Source organism: Fukomys damarensis, unplaced genomic scaffold (assembly GCF_012274545.1).
Source record: "Fukomys damarensis isolate Sample0158 unplaced genomic scaffold, DMR_v1.0_HiC HiC_scaffold_11, whole genome shotgun sequence".
NCBI lineage: Eukaryota > Metazoa > Chordata > Mammalia > Rodentia > Bathyergidae > Fukomys > Fukomys damarensis.
In genome coordinates, this window is record NW_022900923.1 from 3,953,285 (window position 1) to 3,971,561 (window position 18,277).

The 18,277-nt window shown below is 40.1% G+C and overlaps 1 protein-coding gene across 1 annotated transcript in view; it reads right to left on the reverse strand.

The window, feature by feature from the left end:
* Positions 1-342: 342 nt before the first annotated feature.
* The window catches only part of Rrp15 (ribosomal RNA processing 15 homolog), a 40,131-nt gene continuing 22,196 nt past the window's right edge, over positions 343-18,277 (reverse strand). Inside the window, exon 5 of the mRNA XM_010642499.2 lies at positions 343-2,458. Within this exon, the coding sequence (XP_010640801.1) occupies positions 2,315-2,458 (144 nt within the window). The 3' untranslated portion in view covers positions 343-2,314. The remainder of the gene's footprint in view (positions 2,459-18,277) is intronic.

Here is an 18,277-nt window from a genome sequence, read left to right on the forward strand (position 1 = left end):
AACTTTCTAGACAACAGGATAAGGAAATAGATTTATGTTGTTGGCTGTTTTTTTCAATACTTTTTGAAATAAAGTAGCTTCTTTACTGTTACATTCATCTAAATAGTTACCATAAATAGTTCCCTAGTGTTGTTATTTTAAATAGATGAATGGAAAGAGAAATGGAATACAATTTCTCTTTCCCCTCCTTATAAAACCGAAAGGCGATGCAGAAAAAGGGAACAGAAAGAGTTCTTTCTGAGACTGGTGTCAGAAGAATTTAAATGTTTCATATATTTAGTTGTTGGTTCTTCTTTTTTTTGTACTGGGAATAGAACTCAGGTCCCTGCGCTTGCAAGGCAGGCGGTGGAACCACTGAGCTAAATCCCCGGCTGTTTTATATATTTAGGATAGCAGTAATAGAAGTAAACAATTTGAAACATTCATCCAAAGATACATACTTAGTTTCTGAACTAATATGTTCATCTTTAGAGTCACATAATTTTTTGCTTAAAAATTTTTGTAGTCAAGACATAGAAAATTTTTGTTGGTACCGGGGATTGAACACAGGACATTACACTTTTGAGGCAGGTGGCAGAACCACTGAACTAAATAACCCAGCACAAGATGCAGAAATATTAATAGAAGACATTTCAACTATATAGCAAAAATTCATGGCCTTCTAACACAAATGATAACTTTCACCCTTTTTACAAGAGATCCAACTGGCTATCCAATTTTATGTTGGAACAAAATCATTTCTGAAAGAAGAAAATTTGCAAATATTCTCTTCCTTATTTTCAATTTGAAAATCTTTTTCAATTTTCCTAGTCAAATAAAGGACTATAAAATACAAGTATGAGGGCCAGGGATTTAGCTCAGTGGTGCCACCGCCTGCCTCGCAAGTGCAAGATCCTGAATTTGATCCCTGGTAGGAAAGTAACAAACAAAAAGTATGTTTTTCAAAACTACTTTTTAGTAAACAAGAAGTTATTTACTCATTTTTAACACTGTATAAATTTTGCAAAACTATATGATTCAAAGACAGTATGTGTTAACTTATACTGAAATATTTACCTATATGAAGTTGTACCAGGATATTTAACACAATAATATAGTCCTGCATGACTGAGGAATATTTGTTCACATTTATTTATATTAAAATGCCAAAATGGTGGTTCTGTAATTTAATAAGACAGACACTAGTGTTCAAGAGTTAGGATAAATAGAAAAATGCATTTCAAACTTTGTTGTTTTAACCACTTGATATCTTGAGTATACACTGTCCTTTATGATAACAAATACCAGGCTATGGGCTAATTTAACTTTAGTCTTATAATACTTATGACACTCAAATGGGTTGGAAAAGGTAAACATCTCTGCTCCGGAACATTGTTTCTGGAGTAGGACTATCCTTCAGTGTGTAACAGACCCAAGGGCTACAACTGGGTGGAGGGGGAGAGAAGGGATGGAGCTTTTTCAAGCAGGAATAGATTATATTTACTGATTAATTCCTATACAAACTTGGGCAGTTTCCCACTTATTTTGGGATGATATTAGTCTCAGTTCACTTCTCTTTCTGTTTAACAACTAAATACTAAAGGATACCCAATTTAACAAATTTTAAGCCAGCAATATGAAAGCAAGTCTCAAATTAGGAGCAATATTTGATATAGATTGTTTTCAGACTGTATCACTTTCCTGGTTGGACCACCCAAAGAGAATTTAAGCAAAACCAATTATTTCAGGGCAAAAAAGAGTCTAAAATTCTATTTCTCCAATGTAATGACAACCCAACACTTAAACCATCAGTCATTATATTACTTAGTACAGTATAAAAAGGAGGTAATATCCTAAATGAGGTTTACCATTAATCAAAAATTAAAATCAACACCCAAAGTCAGAAATACTATTATTTTAAAAATTTACTACATTGGTTTTCTCCCGTTTACTATACCAAACAAATAAACAAACTACCCCCAATTATTTCAACAAGTTACAGACATAAGTCCATGAGTTGGAAGGCAGAAAAACATCAACCTCTAAGAGTTCATTTTAATTCTGATTGGAGCTGCATGTCTTGAAACACCAGTGATACTAAAACCGCACTGCTGTCCGTGGTCAGGGTGTGTAAACACACCGTGACCCTAGAAAAATGAAAATATTGTCAAGCAGAAATATTTCTTTTTACAAATGCTTGGAGTAAAATCACAACTATATAAAAGTTGACAATACAGTCATTTGAGACAGCTCACATAAACAGAGGGACTTTCGAGGACGGCTCCTCGCAGTGCCCCACCTTGGAGGACAAAGCATGCGTGTGCAGGGCACCACTTCACGTGTCAGGGGCACCGGCGGGCCCCGCGCGGCTGTCATCCGGGCCATCGCTCTCCCTGTCCCAGTCCTTCATGGACGCTCCCATCATGAAGTCATCACGCAGAATGCTCCACCCTGGGCCCTCTTCTGAGTTCACTTCGGTCTGAGGAAAATAAAAGAATCAACAAACACATTCAGAAATCAATCCAATCACAAGAAAATAAAAATTCAAGCTACAAGCAAGCTCTTCAACACTCAGGTTTAAGAGGCAGGTAAAACCAATACAACTTCTAAACTGAAGTCAGTTTTACTCTATGATCAAATATGCACAAATGTACAATAAAGGATCACACATTAATAAAATATTTTATCAAGCTCATAAAACTCATGAACTCCACAAATAATTAGGGAGTGTAGTAAAATCTAGATCTGTGAGTCTTTTGGCAACCAGAACTTACAGTATTATTTAATATTCAATGATAATTTAATAGGAAGTTCTTGAAAAACTATTTCGATATAGACAGAAATTCATCAAACACTTTTAACCCAAAGTGAAGGAGAGCAAAGGAAATCGACCCTGGTACTGTGCAGGGCTTTTGCAGATGCTATCTAACTGACATTTTATAAAAGATCTGAGCCAAACGTTCTTGAGAGCTTATTATATCACTGACCGACTGTGTGATGAGAGACCAAGGACATGCTACGACCATAAACAGCCAAAGTAGACAATAACACAATAGGCGGTCAGTTTATTCCTTCGTGTAGAACACCTAAGACAGCCCAGAAACACAGGCTTCCAGTGCATGGAACAACAGTGCCACCGTGTGGCATTAAGAAACGCAACACATGCAGAATGAAGTTGGAAAACTTCGCAGTTCGGTCCACAAGTACTTACTGAAAACAGGGTACCAAACACTGCTCTTCGTGTCAGAAACACAGGGCAAGCAGAACAAAGACCTTGCTTCCACAGAACCAACTGTGTATGCAGATCTGTTTATTCCCTTTATAAAAATACACAATTCTGGAAAGTTCTAGGTGTGAATGTAAGCACCCTTAACATTCAGCTTGAAAATACTGTTTGTTATCTTTATTAACATGGCTACTAACCATGTAGGAAACAATTTAAAGAAAAATATATTAAAGATACTTGCTAGGCTGCAAGAAACTGCCAACCTAAACTTAACTGCTGAAGTACCTTTTATTTAAAATGGTCCAGCCCTAAAACTTATTACATTAAAAAAAAAAGAGTCCATTTTAAAAGGACACTTAGAACCAGGGGGGAAAAATATCTATTGCTTCACTCCTATATGCTACAGGTCAAAATTTCAAGCAGTGTTTGCCCCTAAATAGGACCTAGAGACCGGACAGCACAACAGTGTAAGAAAAGATTTCAGAATTGGTATATCGGGAGTAACAATACACTTTGTACTCTGATGTAACCAACATAAAGAAACAAACAAATATCAATTCTAATGCTTCTCAAGCCAAGTAGACGGGAGGCAATTCGGAGGAAAGCAGTCATTAGAACCCTCCCCTCCATCTGCTCCTACTGGATTAAGCTGTCTCAGGAGTTAGGAAGCCACTAGCTGACTCATATTTTGTCAGACTCCTCACCTTGAATAAAAGAAATGGGTGTTTCCAATAAACAGACCTCTGCTCAGAACCAGCAATGATCACACCTCTTCCTCGTCAGACTGACAATTGGAAGCTTTGAATTCTGGGAAGCGTGTGGCCACAGCTGAGGTACCACCGACATTTTGGGAATTATGAGAACACTCACAGTTTAATGAGTCGAATTAAACCAATTACAAAGTCCTGTCCTCGCTGCAGCTGTGTGTGTGCCTGAGCGAGTGCCAGCCGGGGCCCAGCACGGGCAGCTCCACCTGCACTGTGGTGCTCGCAGGGGCTCCAGCGCAGAGCCAGAAAACCTCGGCAACAGCAGAACAGGGTACGGGAGGGACGGAGAGAACAGAACACAGAAAATACTTCAAACAGCAGCTCAGAAGTAAAGAAGTATAGACCAAAGGAAGGGATTTATTGCAATGGTGAGAGACCGGTGCCCTCATGATTGTGTCCAAAGGCGATTGATTACCGGAGCCGTCCATTCGGCCACTGAGAGCAGTGACAGAGTAAGTTCAAAGTTCCTCTCAACTATCCAATTTGAAAAGCGAAAGCTCAGCAGGGCTTTAGAGTGGGATCTAAGTGATCCTGTTGACATGACCAGTGATCTATGACCAGCGATCCTTAAAATGGGACCCCAGCCTAACAGTACCACTTGGAAACCTGTTAGAAGTTAGAAATCAGAAAATCATTCCAGCCTTACTGAGTCAGACACTTCGGGGTCAGGACGTGACCATCTGCTTTTATAAGTTCCCTGCTCCCCGGCGACCGCGACATGGCCAATGAAAGGATAAGCACGTCTTAGTGACAGTACTTGCCCAGTGCTCAGAGACCAAGGCACTTTATAGCGCAGGGGGAGGATTTCAGAAAACCCTATCGGTTTGGAAATCCAGCACTGGGCTTAGCTCCGGGTGTCTCTGGTGTGGTCACTGCTCACTGTCACACAGCGGGCTTTTCACATTGGGAAGCAACAGGTGGAGAAAGAGCAGACAGAAAAAGTGGTTCCAGCAAGTGTGGGTTAACATTAAAAACAGATACTCTACAACAAGTGTCTACAGGTCAGTTCAAGAAAGAAACTGTTTTAAAGGCAAAAGAACAATGCTTTAATGTTTAATTTCCACAACTGCTAAAGAAATATGTACCAAAGGGGGGCAGAAGGCCCTGCTGATGTGGAAGTTTGAATACAAACAACTACTCTTGCTGAGCTGCAGTTCTCAATAAAAACACAAGAAAGGAAATGCTGGTTTTAAAGATCTAACCAGCAAGGACCAGATGAGAGGAGGCAACAGCAGCACCACCAGGCTGGAAGGCAGACAACGCAGGTAAGAGGTCTCAGCAGGCAGCCAACCTATTCACCCCACTGCCTGGAGAAGAAACAGGCGCATCGGAGCACAAGCTGGAGTTCCGGGTACACAGTGAAGAGAAGTGGGGGACGCTGTGATCCGAGACACCAGGCCACTGGAGACCCCTCCAGGGACCCAGCACAGTGGAGGCACAGGCACAGGCACAGAGCGCAGCGGTCGGGAGTAAGTGAGCGGCACCCCCACTGCTCTCACCATGGCTCTCCTGACACACTGGCAGGCTAACAACTCTAGAGAAAATCTCACCCATCGATCGCTACTCTAACAAAGCCCCGACCCAGAGAACCTGGTGGGGAAGCTTCAGGGGCAACAGCCCCACGTTCAATCAAGAGTGCTAATCGCACTTTTAGGACTACTGGTTCTAATCAGAAACAAACAAGGGTTGTCAGAAAGAAGCTAGTAACAAAAAAGCAGAAAAGGTACTTGTAGGAAAAAGGAATTAGTCAATGAGAAAAAATAGAGGGAAAAATCATTAATATTCTCAAAGATTTAGTAGAATACAAGCATTCACAAAAAAAGGGCCATTCACATTTTAAAAGAAACACAAAGAGAGCAACACAAAACCTGAGGGTAAAAACACGAGAGTAGAAATTACAAACCTGACACAGAAGTGATTAAATGAGACCTGTGTAAAGAGGGGAAAGAGACCGCTCCGGGTTGGATATATATAAAATGTGCACCCAAATCTCATGTGCTCTGGGGCAGGGCTTTTGTGAGGTGGCCCCTCAGCAAGACTGAGCTGTCCAAGGTGGGTCCCAGCGGCTGCGCCATGGAGCGCACCTCCCTCCCCTTCTGTCCATTTCCTGCCTGTGAGGCTGGGCAGTTTTCCTCCGGCCTGGGAACATGCACACCACTGACCGAATCTTCTGAAAATGCGAGCCAAAATATACTTCTCTTTCTAAAGTTGTGGGTATGAGACATATTGTCACGGGAAAGTGACTAATGCAGAGATGAAATAACTGGAGAAGCAGCTGAGAAGGTTGCATATATAAATAACGAATTCTACAGCACAGCCAAAATGGATGGGAGGAAGTTAAGGAAGGAGTGAATGAAGAAAATGTCCCCAAATGAAGGAGAACACATTTCCGAAGTTACGAAGGACCCAACTGAGTGCCCAAAACACAAAATAGAAACAAAATTAGGTCAAGGACTTCACTGTAAAATTTCTAGACAATCAAAACTAAAAGAAAGGACAATAAGCTTCCACAAAGAAAATAAACAACTCATATATACACAAAGGATCAAGCATCAGAGTGTAGTCTGATTTTCCAATAGTAACTCCAACAGAAGAGCCCAAGAAGCAAATACTTAAAAAAAAAAAAAGTAATCTCCTGTTTAAAATTCAAGAACTTGAGACATTACTATTCAAGCATAAGGACAGAACAAGGCTATTTTCAGACACAGGCGATCCCTAGAAGTTTATGTCCCATGTAGCCATTCTCAGGAGAGCTGCTGAGGGTGTCCTCCAGAAAGTGATGGAGCAAGCCAAAAGAAAGACGGGGGCTGGGAAAGTAGGAGACGCAACACAGCGAAAAGCGTTTCCAGCACCACAGCGAGCGGAGGGCACCCTGCCTCTGTGTCTGCCTGCACGCCCTGGTCCAGCAGGACAAAGCCCCTGGACATGCGCTGGCCCAAAAGGGGGAAAGTGGAGAAAAGAGGCAGGCACAGGAGAGGAAACAGGGTAGGGTGATGGTGAGGAGAGTGCAAAGATCACAGGTAATGGATATCCCCAAATGAAGCCCTGGTGTGACCCAAGAAAGAAACCAACCTAGGCAGGAAAAGAGCTTCGAGGAAATAATGTCCCAGAGAACATAATTTTAATATTATCAATTTGATTTTGAAGAACTACATATACTATGGAAGTTAAACGTGAAAATCAAGCTATCATTACCTTTCAGAAAAACATTAAATAGAAATACACGTGCAGAATATTACAACATTCAGCTGTAAATAATACTTGGACAAGTGTACATGCTGAACACTGACCTAAATAATTGTAAACCAACTATACTGAGAGTACATGGGAGAAGACAAAGACTGTAGAAGAAGTAAATCTCTGTCTACCATAACAGGAAGCCAAGAAGTCAGTCAGTCTGCTGATTCCTAATTTATGTCTCATTCATATACATATATATATATGTTAGTTTGGAAGGAAAAAGGAGTCCTGGCCAGATCACAGTTCCACTCTCATCTACAGCCAGGACACAGAGACTCCAAGAAGTGCTGTAACTCACTCCAAGTCCCACAGTCCACGCTCACTACCTACCATTCAGGCTCTTACAAGCTCAGCCGGTGCTCACACCCAGACCCCTGATGTCCTTTCACAATATGACATGCTTTAAAACCATGGTAAGGCCGCGCAGAGTAAGATGAGTACTCCATGTACAGAAAACGTCTTAGGGTATTCAAGAGAAGTCCTAATTTGGGTCAATCATGCTACACTGGATTCATGCATTTCGATTTACTGACCGCCTTCCACAAACACGACCCACACTCAAGAACCCACAAAGCCTGAACAAATTCCAAATATGCCACTCACCAGAAAAGCTTGCTGGGGTGATCTTTGGATAGATTTCAATAAAAGTGAAGACATAATGAAAATGAAGGGGTTTTGTTTTGTTTGTAACAAAGAAGTTACTGCAATTTTGATGTATTATTTTTATAATAGAAATTAAAACTAAGATAGTCCTGGATTTGAACCAATTAATACCAGTACTGCAAATCAGAAATTCTGGACGCTCAGGACTTGAAGCAATAAAATCTTTCTTGCCAGGCATGGTGGCGCATGCCTGTAATCCTAGCACTCAGAGGCTGAGGCAGGAGGATCGCTGTGAGTTCAAGACCAGCCTAGGCTACATAGTAAGTTCGAGGTCAGTCTCAACTACATAGTAAGACCTTGTCTCAAAAAACTAAAAAAACAAAAAAAACAAAAAAAACAAAAAAAAACAAAAAAAACAACAACAACAAAAAACCAAAAAACTTTTTTAACCTGACGAATGTAAGACAAAGTTAGCGAAACTACACACTAGGACCAGATTTTTCCTATTGTTAGACGTAAATTGGGCGGCCTCTGCACACAGATTACAATAACATAGCGGTCGCTCACAAAGCCTCCAGTGTTCAGGAGGCCCTGACTCAAGGACCTGAGGAGACCTATAAGATAACTCTTCATGTTTACACTGATTAAAAAGCAAAACTGATTAAATGCAACAACCAAGAACATAATGAAAACCACATGATGCAAGGAAACAAAATGCCACTGCCCCAGCCGGGTTTTACACAAATATTTAATCAGGGTCATACAGAAGCAGTCTTTGTCAGTCTGGAAGATGAAGACAACTCCTAAAAATGTTAATCAGTTTCTCTTTCAAAGTTTGAACAAACACTGGCAGCTACTGACAAAAATGCTGCAATAGAAGGTTTGGAATTATTCATTAGTCTAACACGAAATAATTAGGAGCTTAACCTCATTTCATTCTGAAGGGGGAAATTAGAGGCAAACCCTAAACAAATAAATAGTATAGTCTATCTATATTTAGCAATCAGCAATTGTTGACTTCAGAGGTTTCCCTAAGAAGAGTTTTCAGTTTTCATTTTAATTTAATTTGGACTAAATTAAAAAAGGGACTCAGTGCTGGCTAAATTCATCTAAACACTGTTGTTAAAGTTTTCTAGTAAGCTACTCACAATGTAGCTTCTGGCTGAAATCAACAGAAGTGAAATATAGCCCTTATTATTTAGAAGCTGAATAAAAATATCGATGACTTTTTAACCCTGAGAGATATTCTCCCATCCCACTGACTCTTAATGTTTCTTTCTGGAATGTGCAAGTTCCAGTGAAGAACCTACAAATGAAGAAGAGATCCCATCTCTACAGAAATCATTTCTCTCTGGCTCTCAAAGAGTTTCTAATAAGCAACTCCCAATTGTTTTGATCAACTTTTGCCTTTTCCATCCCTTCATAAACTTATTTTAATTCATTTCTAAAAAGTTCACTTGGTCTTGTTTCTGTTAACTATTTATGTATTATCCAGATTCAGAAATATAGGTATTTCATAAAATCCCAGCAAACTCAAAAAGCATTTAGTAGAGTCTCATGGGGGGCTAGGATGCAGAAATGACACCACTTTTACTTACAGTCCAAACACACGTTAAATATATAGTTCTCTAAGAACTTCGAGTTATTTCCAAGAACTCAAGCCTAATACTACCAAAGTCCATATTATTTTTTGCTTCCTTTCTTTTATCTGCTACTTGTTTCAACTGCACTTTCTGCCTTTTGTTTCTACACTCAACACAAATATCCTCACTCAAAGTCATTCTGCTTGGTGGTGCCTATTCTAACTTGCTATTCACATATCTAAGCATCAGAGAACTGAACTTATCCAACACTGATTCTGCTCATTGTTTACATTCTCATAAGAACTGTTAATAAGTTAAGGTTAACTAAACTGCCTGAAAAGCCAATGTAACGTATCAAGACTTTTAATACAAGTGCTCTATACATTTTCATATTAAATTAGGAGATTTAAATATTTAGAATACACTCTGACAGTTATTCTCTTTTTTTAATTTGAGACAGGGTCTCACTATGTAGTTGAAACTGATCTGGAACTCACTCACTATGTAGCCCAGGCTGGTCTCGAACTCACAGCGATCTTCCTGTCTCAGCTTTCTGAGTGCTAGGATTACAGGTGTGTACCACCACGCCCGGCTGCCAGTTAATCTCTTAAAGCCCATCCTTGTTATTTTTATTATATAGTATGTAAGTGAAAATACAGATTTATAAACAAATTAACAGTGCTATTCATTCATCTGGAAAATAGATATCGATGTTTTTCTTAATAGCACAGATTTTGTTAAAAAGCTGAAAGGAGAAAACATTTAAAAGTGCTTTTAAAATCATGAAATGTTATATTAGCAAAACCAAGCTGTAAAGAGAACATGAGTAACATGTATATATACTATCACTCTTATCTGAATGCAACAAAAATTTAAAAAATAAATGGATTTCTCCCACCAAACAAAACAAAAAGTGATTTTAGGTCTAGGATGCAGAAAGCACAAATGGGATGAGACATCCGGTCCCACAACACAAGGAAGCCCTCAAAGAGAACCGGCCGTGCCACAGAGTGCACGCGGGCGGCTCAGACACACTTCCGCTGCACACCTGGCAACGGAAGCACCAGAGGGTGTCCTGGCTGCAGTGATGTCCTATTCTAAAGTGGTCAATGAATACCAACCCTCAGGCCTACACAACTTTCAAAAGTGGACAAAAGAGGGGAAGCAAAGAAGCTCATGGGCCAGCGCTGGAGGTGCAGTAAAACTGACTCCTTTCACTAGAAAACAGCAATTTAAAAGGAAAGAAACAGCAGCTCACATCTTAGGAACTCTAATTCAACCCTAGAACATGTCAGCTAACAAAGAGAAAGAAAATGAAAACATTACTGAATATTCTGAAATTCCCAGGAAGGGGTACTTGCTCCTGCTGAAGTATCCACCCCAGAAATTACTTTCTAGCTCCGGGGTAAGGGGAGCGTGCCTTCAATGAGGAAATTCATTCTCACTTGAGAGAAAAGCTAGTCACTAACGTGGGGCATTCTAAGACTGGCTCCTGAAGCCTCACAACAGTAAGCAAAGCGCCAAGTATCACACCTGCTGTTAGGGACTGGACCTTCAATGTCGCCCAAAAGCTCCAGAGCTGGAGGCTTGCTCTCCACTCCAGCAGTGCTGGGGAGCGGGGTATGGGAGGTGGTTGGAGCACGAGAGCTCTGACCTTGGAAATGGATTAATTCACTTACGGATTTACAGCTTAAGGAGTTTGGGGAAGGACTGTGTTATAAAAGTGATCTCTACCCCGCCTTCCTGGCCACCAAGAGGTCTGCAGCTCTACCCCACTGTGTGCTCCCACCATGATGCTCTACCTCCCCACAGGCCCAGGGTAATGGAGCCCAGTTACCTACCACAGACTGAAACCATGAGTCAAAATAAGTATTTCTTCCTTTTAAGATTATTTTGTCAGGCATTTTACCACAGCAATGGAAAACTAACACACCTATGAAATAATTGTTCAATTAAGTTTAGCCTAAATTTCATCAAACCTTTATTCCCAATTTTTAGATTTCAGGCATCATGATGATATCTGATAAAAGGCACCATGATGAAACAATCAGACAAAATTCAACCCTAGATTCATTCTTCAGGACAAACGGCTTACCTCCTTTACAAAGTCAGTTTTATTTTGTTTTGTTTTGTTTTTAAAAGGGATTAGTCTAGAACAGAAGAGAAAATGATACAAGCAAATAAAATATGTAAACTTTGACTCATTTAGGTTTTCACTTTATAAAAAAATGTTCTGAATTGTACGGTTATAACTCAATAAATCCGTTTTCAAAAAGAAAACCTTAGGTGTTTATCTACTTAAAAGTTTTCATAAAAGAACTAAAAGAAGAAAATTCTAAGTGCAAGATGCATTTGATTTCTAGTAAATCTTAATTCCTTGACCAATGATGAGAAAGCCAATTCTAATAGTGAATTTATAAAAAATGTTCTAAGTCATGAGCTTCCTAATTCTAAAATGCCTTATGATGACTATTTTATCGTAATAGTTTAAGAAATTAAGATTTAAAAACGTATCAGTGTCAGTATAGAACCCACTGGTGGGAATGAGGGACCTCGGAATGCCAGCTGCCTCTCTCAGCTCTCTCTAAATCTTGGTGGGCGGCACTGTGGCTCATTAGCCAGCTTCAGTTCTTTTCGCTCATCTGAGTGGAGCTGGGGAGTTTTCTGCTCTGATTCTCAATACTTTTAAGCATTTTAGACCCTTTTATGCAGCAAGAGTTAATGGCCACAATAAAAACTTGGGAGTCACAGATGGCACTGGAATCCAGAGCCTACCAAACACGGTCAATGTGACCAAACCATTTTGACTCTGGGTTTCTCAAGTCCACCATGGGAGTTCCACTACTTCTAACACCGAGAGGCGAATGAAACACCTTGGGTGGCACCCAGCACAGAAGTGACGCCCTCCAGGCCATTTCCCCTGTCCTCACTTGCTCAGACTCTAAGGCATCAACCGAGGCCAGCCGTGATCTCCCAGTGAAGCTCTGCACTGTTCACAAAGGTAAGACCTCTGACCAGGGCACCACCACCCACTTACAAATTACACTTTCTAGGGTAAGTATAATCTGTAAGTTACAATAGGTCAACCACAGCCTAAAATGGGGGACAGGAGAAAATGGACAAATTCCAGTTCCTCAAAATCTAGTTTTATGCTCTTTTAAAGAACTATGCACTATTATGCCAATATGTCTAAAATGACTAAGAATTTTCCATTCTAGACATATTTTTTTTTGGTACCAGAGATCGAACTCAGGTCCTTGTGCTTGTGAGGCAGGTGGCAGAACCACTGAGCTAAATCCCTGGCCTTCCTAAACATAATTTTGATTGAATTATTTTACATATCTTTTGGATTACTTAGTAATAATTTAGTAATAAAAGGAATTCGTTTCCTTTAAACCCATTAGTTTTGAGGGAGGAAAAAGCACTACGCACAAGGAACTCATTCCGATGCCATTAACAGCAACACAGAGTGGACTTTCCCAAGCAGTCTGTGGATCTGAACCCACCTCACACTCTGCCCGTAGGAGCAGACTCTTCTACACCTTTGGACCACAGGCGCTCTGAAGCCAGCAGGCTGATTCTGAAACCCGTAGCCTCCGTCTCTAAACAACACACAAGTGCTCTCCACTGCCCACCACTCAAAAATGATGTCTTCTAGCCAAAAACAATAAAGTACCCTTTTGATCTGTAAAACTGCACTACAGGTGCGAACATGCGATACACAACTGACTGTGCAGGACAATTTTGGTTTTAAAAAGCCAAGACTTCACTAATGAAGCCACTCCAGCAGTCTCAAACAGTAGGCGTATTTCTTCACATAGCGCCAAAGGATGTACGGGCACTGTTATTTAATGCCACAGTAACCAGAGATTTCTACTTCAGGTTCCCCACATCGTACCATGCTGCCAAACACAAGCTCACTTTAATTACAACCGCTGTTCAGCAAAACTAAACAGCTTATTTTAAAGGAAGTGAACACAATGAGAAACTGGTTCTCAACTGTTCTCAGCCACAATAAGGCACAACCCTGCTCATTTTCATTTTAAACTTGAGTCTCCCTTTTGTCTAAACTCTCATTTACGCATTTTCAGTAAACAAACTTTAAGCTGAATTATTTACAAAGTTAGGATTCCACACATTCCAGTCAGAGCAGCTTTTATGTGAGAATAAAACACTGCTGCCTGCCATGCAGGGGCAGCTTAAGGGCAGGTCGGCCCCCCCCCTCAGCCTTTCACACCCCCAACTCCCCTGGAAAAGCAAGGCCTGCCAAGTGCGGGGAGGCCTTCAGACCTGCGTGAGAAACCTCCCACTCCCAGGATCCCCTCTTTGCAGGTCTAAGAATCACAGGAATACAGCTTCATTCAGACAGGGTTACAAGACACCAAGAAGGTTACAGCTCCCAAAGATGCCTGGTATTTCAAAAGCAGTCCTTCCTATCACTGAATACCCAGCTAAGAACAAAGTACAAGGTTTCCATTTGAGAGAAGTGCATACAACATGGCACCCCAACTTGTCCCTATGGCTGACATTTAGTTTAAAGAGACCCTATCATAAAACCAGGAAGACACCAAGCCCCTTCCAGCAGCTTTTTCTTAGGCACTTCAATTGACCTTTGCTGCCCTGAAGTCACTAAGGAAACTATTTTTACAGAAACCAGCTAGCATTTTCCCTTTTTACAAATTTACTGTGGCTTCACTTCAACAAAATAAAACCTGAAATTATAGGCTGGAAATTTCAGGTAAATGAAACCTTGCAGAAAGTCTGAATTTAAGAGCACAGGTAGCACAGTTGCCAATACATTCTCCTTTAAGACTCAGATTTAAAACGGGCCACATCTGCCTTTATGGAAAGAGAATTAAATGTCATGAAATCTAAGAGGCATTTGGTTAGCTTTTAAAGAAAAGAGCTAAAGGAATCATTACAATTATGAAGGTAAAGGAAAAAACCAAGAATTCTACATTAATAAAAACTTGATTATTTTAACAACTGAAAAAACAAGTCTCTCTGGAAAGGTACATGCTTTGAAGGAGGGAAGACACTATTCATTTAAGAGATAAAGCTTAAATTTTTATGAAAACTTAAACAAAATGTAAGTTTTTGTTGACCCCCTAAACAGTGTCCCAAATACAATTTAATCTTTTTTCTCTTTTTAATTGCTCAGAGCCAATACCCAGGGATCAACCCTGGGCTCTGGTCCCTCATTTACCTGGTGCAAGGGAGAGGATCCACGTTTTAGATTAGGGAATTTCCACCAACCTAAAATGCTCACATTTGTAAATGGGATAGCAGACATTTAGCAGTAACTACTTCTGCTGAATTGGTAGCTCACAGCAACAGAAAAGTATAAAGTGAATTAAAGATGTACAGTATGCAATTCCACATGCCCTGAAAACAGACTCAAATATCTTAGTTGCGTGACTTCAGAGAAATTGATCTCAGTAACTCTGGGCACCAGGTGTACAAAACAAAAATTAATGTACTGGACAAACTGAACACACACACAATTTCTTGTCCTCATTCTCAAGGAAACAATGCTAAAAGAAACACGCACACATACCTGAACACCTAAAGGTCACAAAGGGTGGAGATAATCACAAAGCTTGCTCTCAAAGAAGTTGCTAATCCAGAGAAGCACAGATGTCTATACCTTCTTTATTACATGGACAATCTCCTTTTCATAAGGCTCCAATCTTAAGGAATGTTTACACACAAGTTTTTTAGGAATTCGTATCAAAGCTCAGAAAGCACTACTATCAAACATTTAAAGGTTTAATGTTTTGTAAAATATTTTTTATCACACTAAGACTACCAATAATTCCATTAAAGAAATAAGAGGCAATAAGATAAACATTGCTTCTTTTAGGAGATCTTTCAGTGAAACACCAAGATGCATTTAACTTGATACAGACAAAAGAACAAAATTAATTTAAGGGTCTAAAGGGTATAGAAGAAAACAGTAAGACATATCATGACAGTTTTGGGCACATGATACCTGGGAAGAACAGCAGAAACCACCCACAAGGAAAGAGAAACTGGTGTCTAAGTAAAAGACCATGAATCTATGTCAAGACTGGAGGCAATTTGGGAGGAAGAGGAGATGGTGTGAGATGGGTAATAAAAGAGAACACTGCCTACAGAGGCCGCTAGATCCTCCGGATGGTACCAACAAAGTCAGGAAGTTTAGTCCCCACAAGCCAGGAACAGAGAGGTCTGGGACTCGGGAACATCGGTCAGTGCCAAGTCTACACACTGCGTGCCAGAGCCCCCAAACTGTTTCTATACTCTGCCCAGAAGAGGCAGCAGATGTCTTACCCATAGCAGCAGACTGTAGGATTCTTCTCTAGAAAAAAAAGGAAGATTCCCAAAGAAACCTGTAAAAACTGACCCTTGGGTATCCATCCCCAAAGGGCCAACTCTGTTGCATTATCCATTAGTGAAGCTCACCAAACACAAACTCTGGGTTTGAACTCTCAGTCAACTCATTAGTACTTTACTATTAAATATGAACAGTGAGGATCACCATTCACTTGAGGAGACCTACAACTAGAGAGACTAATACCAAATGCACAGCAGAAATGACCCCAGAAACAGGACCAAATGGGGCCAAAAACAAGTGCTACAGAAAAGACAGCCTCGTTAACAAATACTGCTAGGAAAACAGATCTGCATGCAGAAGACTGAACAGAACCCATTGCTGCGAGTCTGAGGCCATCCTGGGCTACACAGTGAGTTAAAGGCCAGCCTGAAGTACACAGGAGACTCAGCTCAGAAACCAAAACCAAACAGAACAAAAAAGAAACTAGATCACTATCTCTCACCCTGCTCATCAAATCAAAGTGGATCAAAGACCCAGATATAAAACCACAAACTGAAACTGCTAGACAATAACATTGAGGAATGAATTGAATTCATAGACACAGACAAAAAGACTTCCCGAACAGGACTCCAATTGCACTGGAAATAATATCAAACATCAACAAATAGTATTAAATCAAATTAAAGAAACTTCTGTACAGCACAGGAAACAGAAGAAAGCAACAACTTACAGAATAGGACAAAATATGACTAGCTATTCTTCCAAAAGAAGATGAATATCTAGAATACACAAGGAACTAAAAAAAAATTAACCTACAAAGAACTCAGTCAAAAACAGGCAAGTTAACTCTATACACATTTCTCAAAAGAAGTACAAAAAGGTAACAAATATAAAAAAATGTTCAACATGTTCAGCCACCATGGAAATACGAATCAAAGCTACTTTGAGATTCCATCTCACCCCAGTCAGTATAGCCATCGTTAAGAATATAACAACAATGGTGAAGATTCAGGAAAATTCCCTCCAACTTTTTGTTGGGAATGTAAACAATTACCACTACCATGGAAATCAGCACAGAGATTCCTAAAAGAACTAAAAATAAAGCTATGATTTGATCTAGCTATACCACTCAGTATATTCCTGAATTAAATATAGCACACTACAAGGTACACACATACACACACTTAAGAGTGGTATACTTCACATAAATAAGATGTGGAAACAGCCTAGATGTCCATCAAATCATGATGGCTAAAGGAAATGCGGTATATATAGAATGTTTTTTACATTATTTACCCACAAAGAAAGAAACCATATCATCTGCAGAAAAACGCATGGAACTGGAAACCATCATGTTATGTGAAATGAGCCAGGCTCAGAAAATGAAATATTGCATGTTTTAGCCTATATGGGAAACCTAAAGAATAAATAAATGAATAAAATAAAGGACTGATGATCTTTAGGATTAGTCCTTTGGGGCTGAAAATGATCAAGATATGTTAGATGAAATGCACCAGTTTCCTCAAACAAACATCATATTCGGGATCAGTAACATGGAATACTAACTCACGATTCAGAGCAGAAGAAAAATTTGGCATATACCATATCCCTCAGGTAAAAGTAAGACTCCAAGAAACAATTAAAGGGTACAAAACAGTCATCAAAATCTAAAAACATGAAATCAATGTTTTCAATCCAACATAAGAATTAGAAATAAAAGAACTTTTCAGGAAAGACAGTCATAGAAAACTGGAGGAAAAGAAGTTCTGAAGACCAAAGGATCAATCCCAAAGATCCAAAAGCCACCTAACAGGAACCCCAAAACCAAAACAGAACACAGAGGCACAGAAGTCATCAAACCCCGAGTCCCACAGTGAGAAACCTGAACTCGTTACTGCACCAAGGTCACAGCCCAGCAAGATCTCAGCATGACACAGGGACCCAGGGTGTCCCTGCAAGACTCCAGAGCAATAGGAGTAAGAAGCTTCTGCAAGCTTCCAAGAGAAAAGAAATTAGCAATCAGAACAGCGGTGGACCTTGAATGAGAGAAAAAAGGGCAAAGGGGGTGGGGTGTGTGTGGAAGTGAACAATTAACTTCAAATTTCTAAGAAAAATCTATTTTTCAACATAGACATGTTCTATTCATTTCCTGTGGCTGCAATACCAAAATACCACAGATTAGTCGGCTTGAAACAGCTTATTCAGTATTTACACTGTTGATTTTTAAAACCAGTTAAGGATTAGAGTCCATTACAGAACTTTTTACCGGCAGCTTTAAAACAGAAACTACTGCAGTCCATGTCAAAGGGCAGGAGAAGCAAGGCTGTTTTTACGCCAAAGATCAGGGTACGTATGCACAACCTCACTCTCCTGATCAGACCAGTATCACCAAGCTGCCACAACACAGGGACGACTTTCCACCTTCCTACAGCACTGACTCTTCCTATCTTGGAAGTTATACATCTTCACGACTATCTCTGTGAGTTAAAGTCTTCAAGTGAAGTGTGCCCTGCTGGGCCTCTCTCTCAGCTGTGCCGGTGTGGCCTTGGGGACAGAGAAGGAA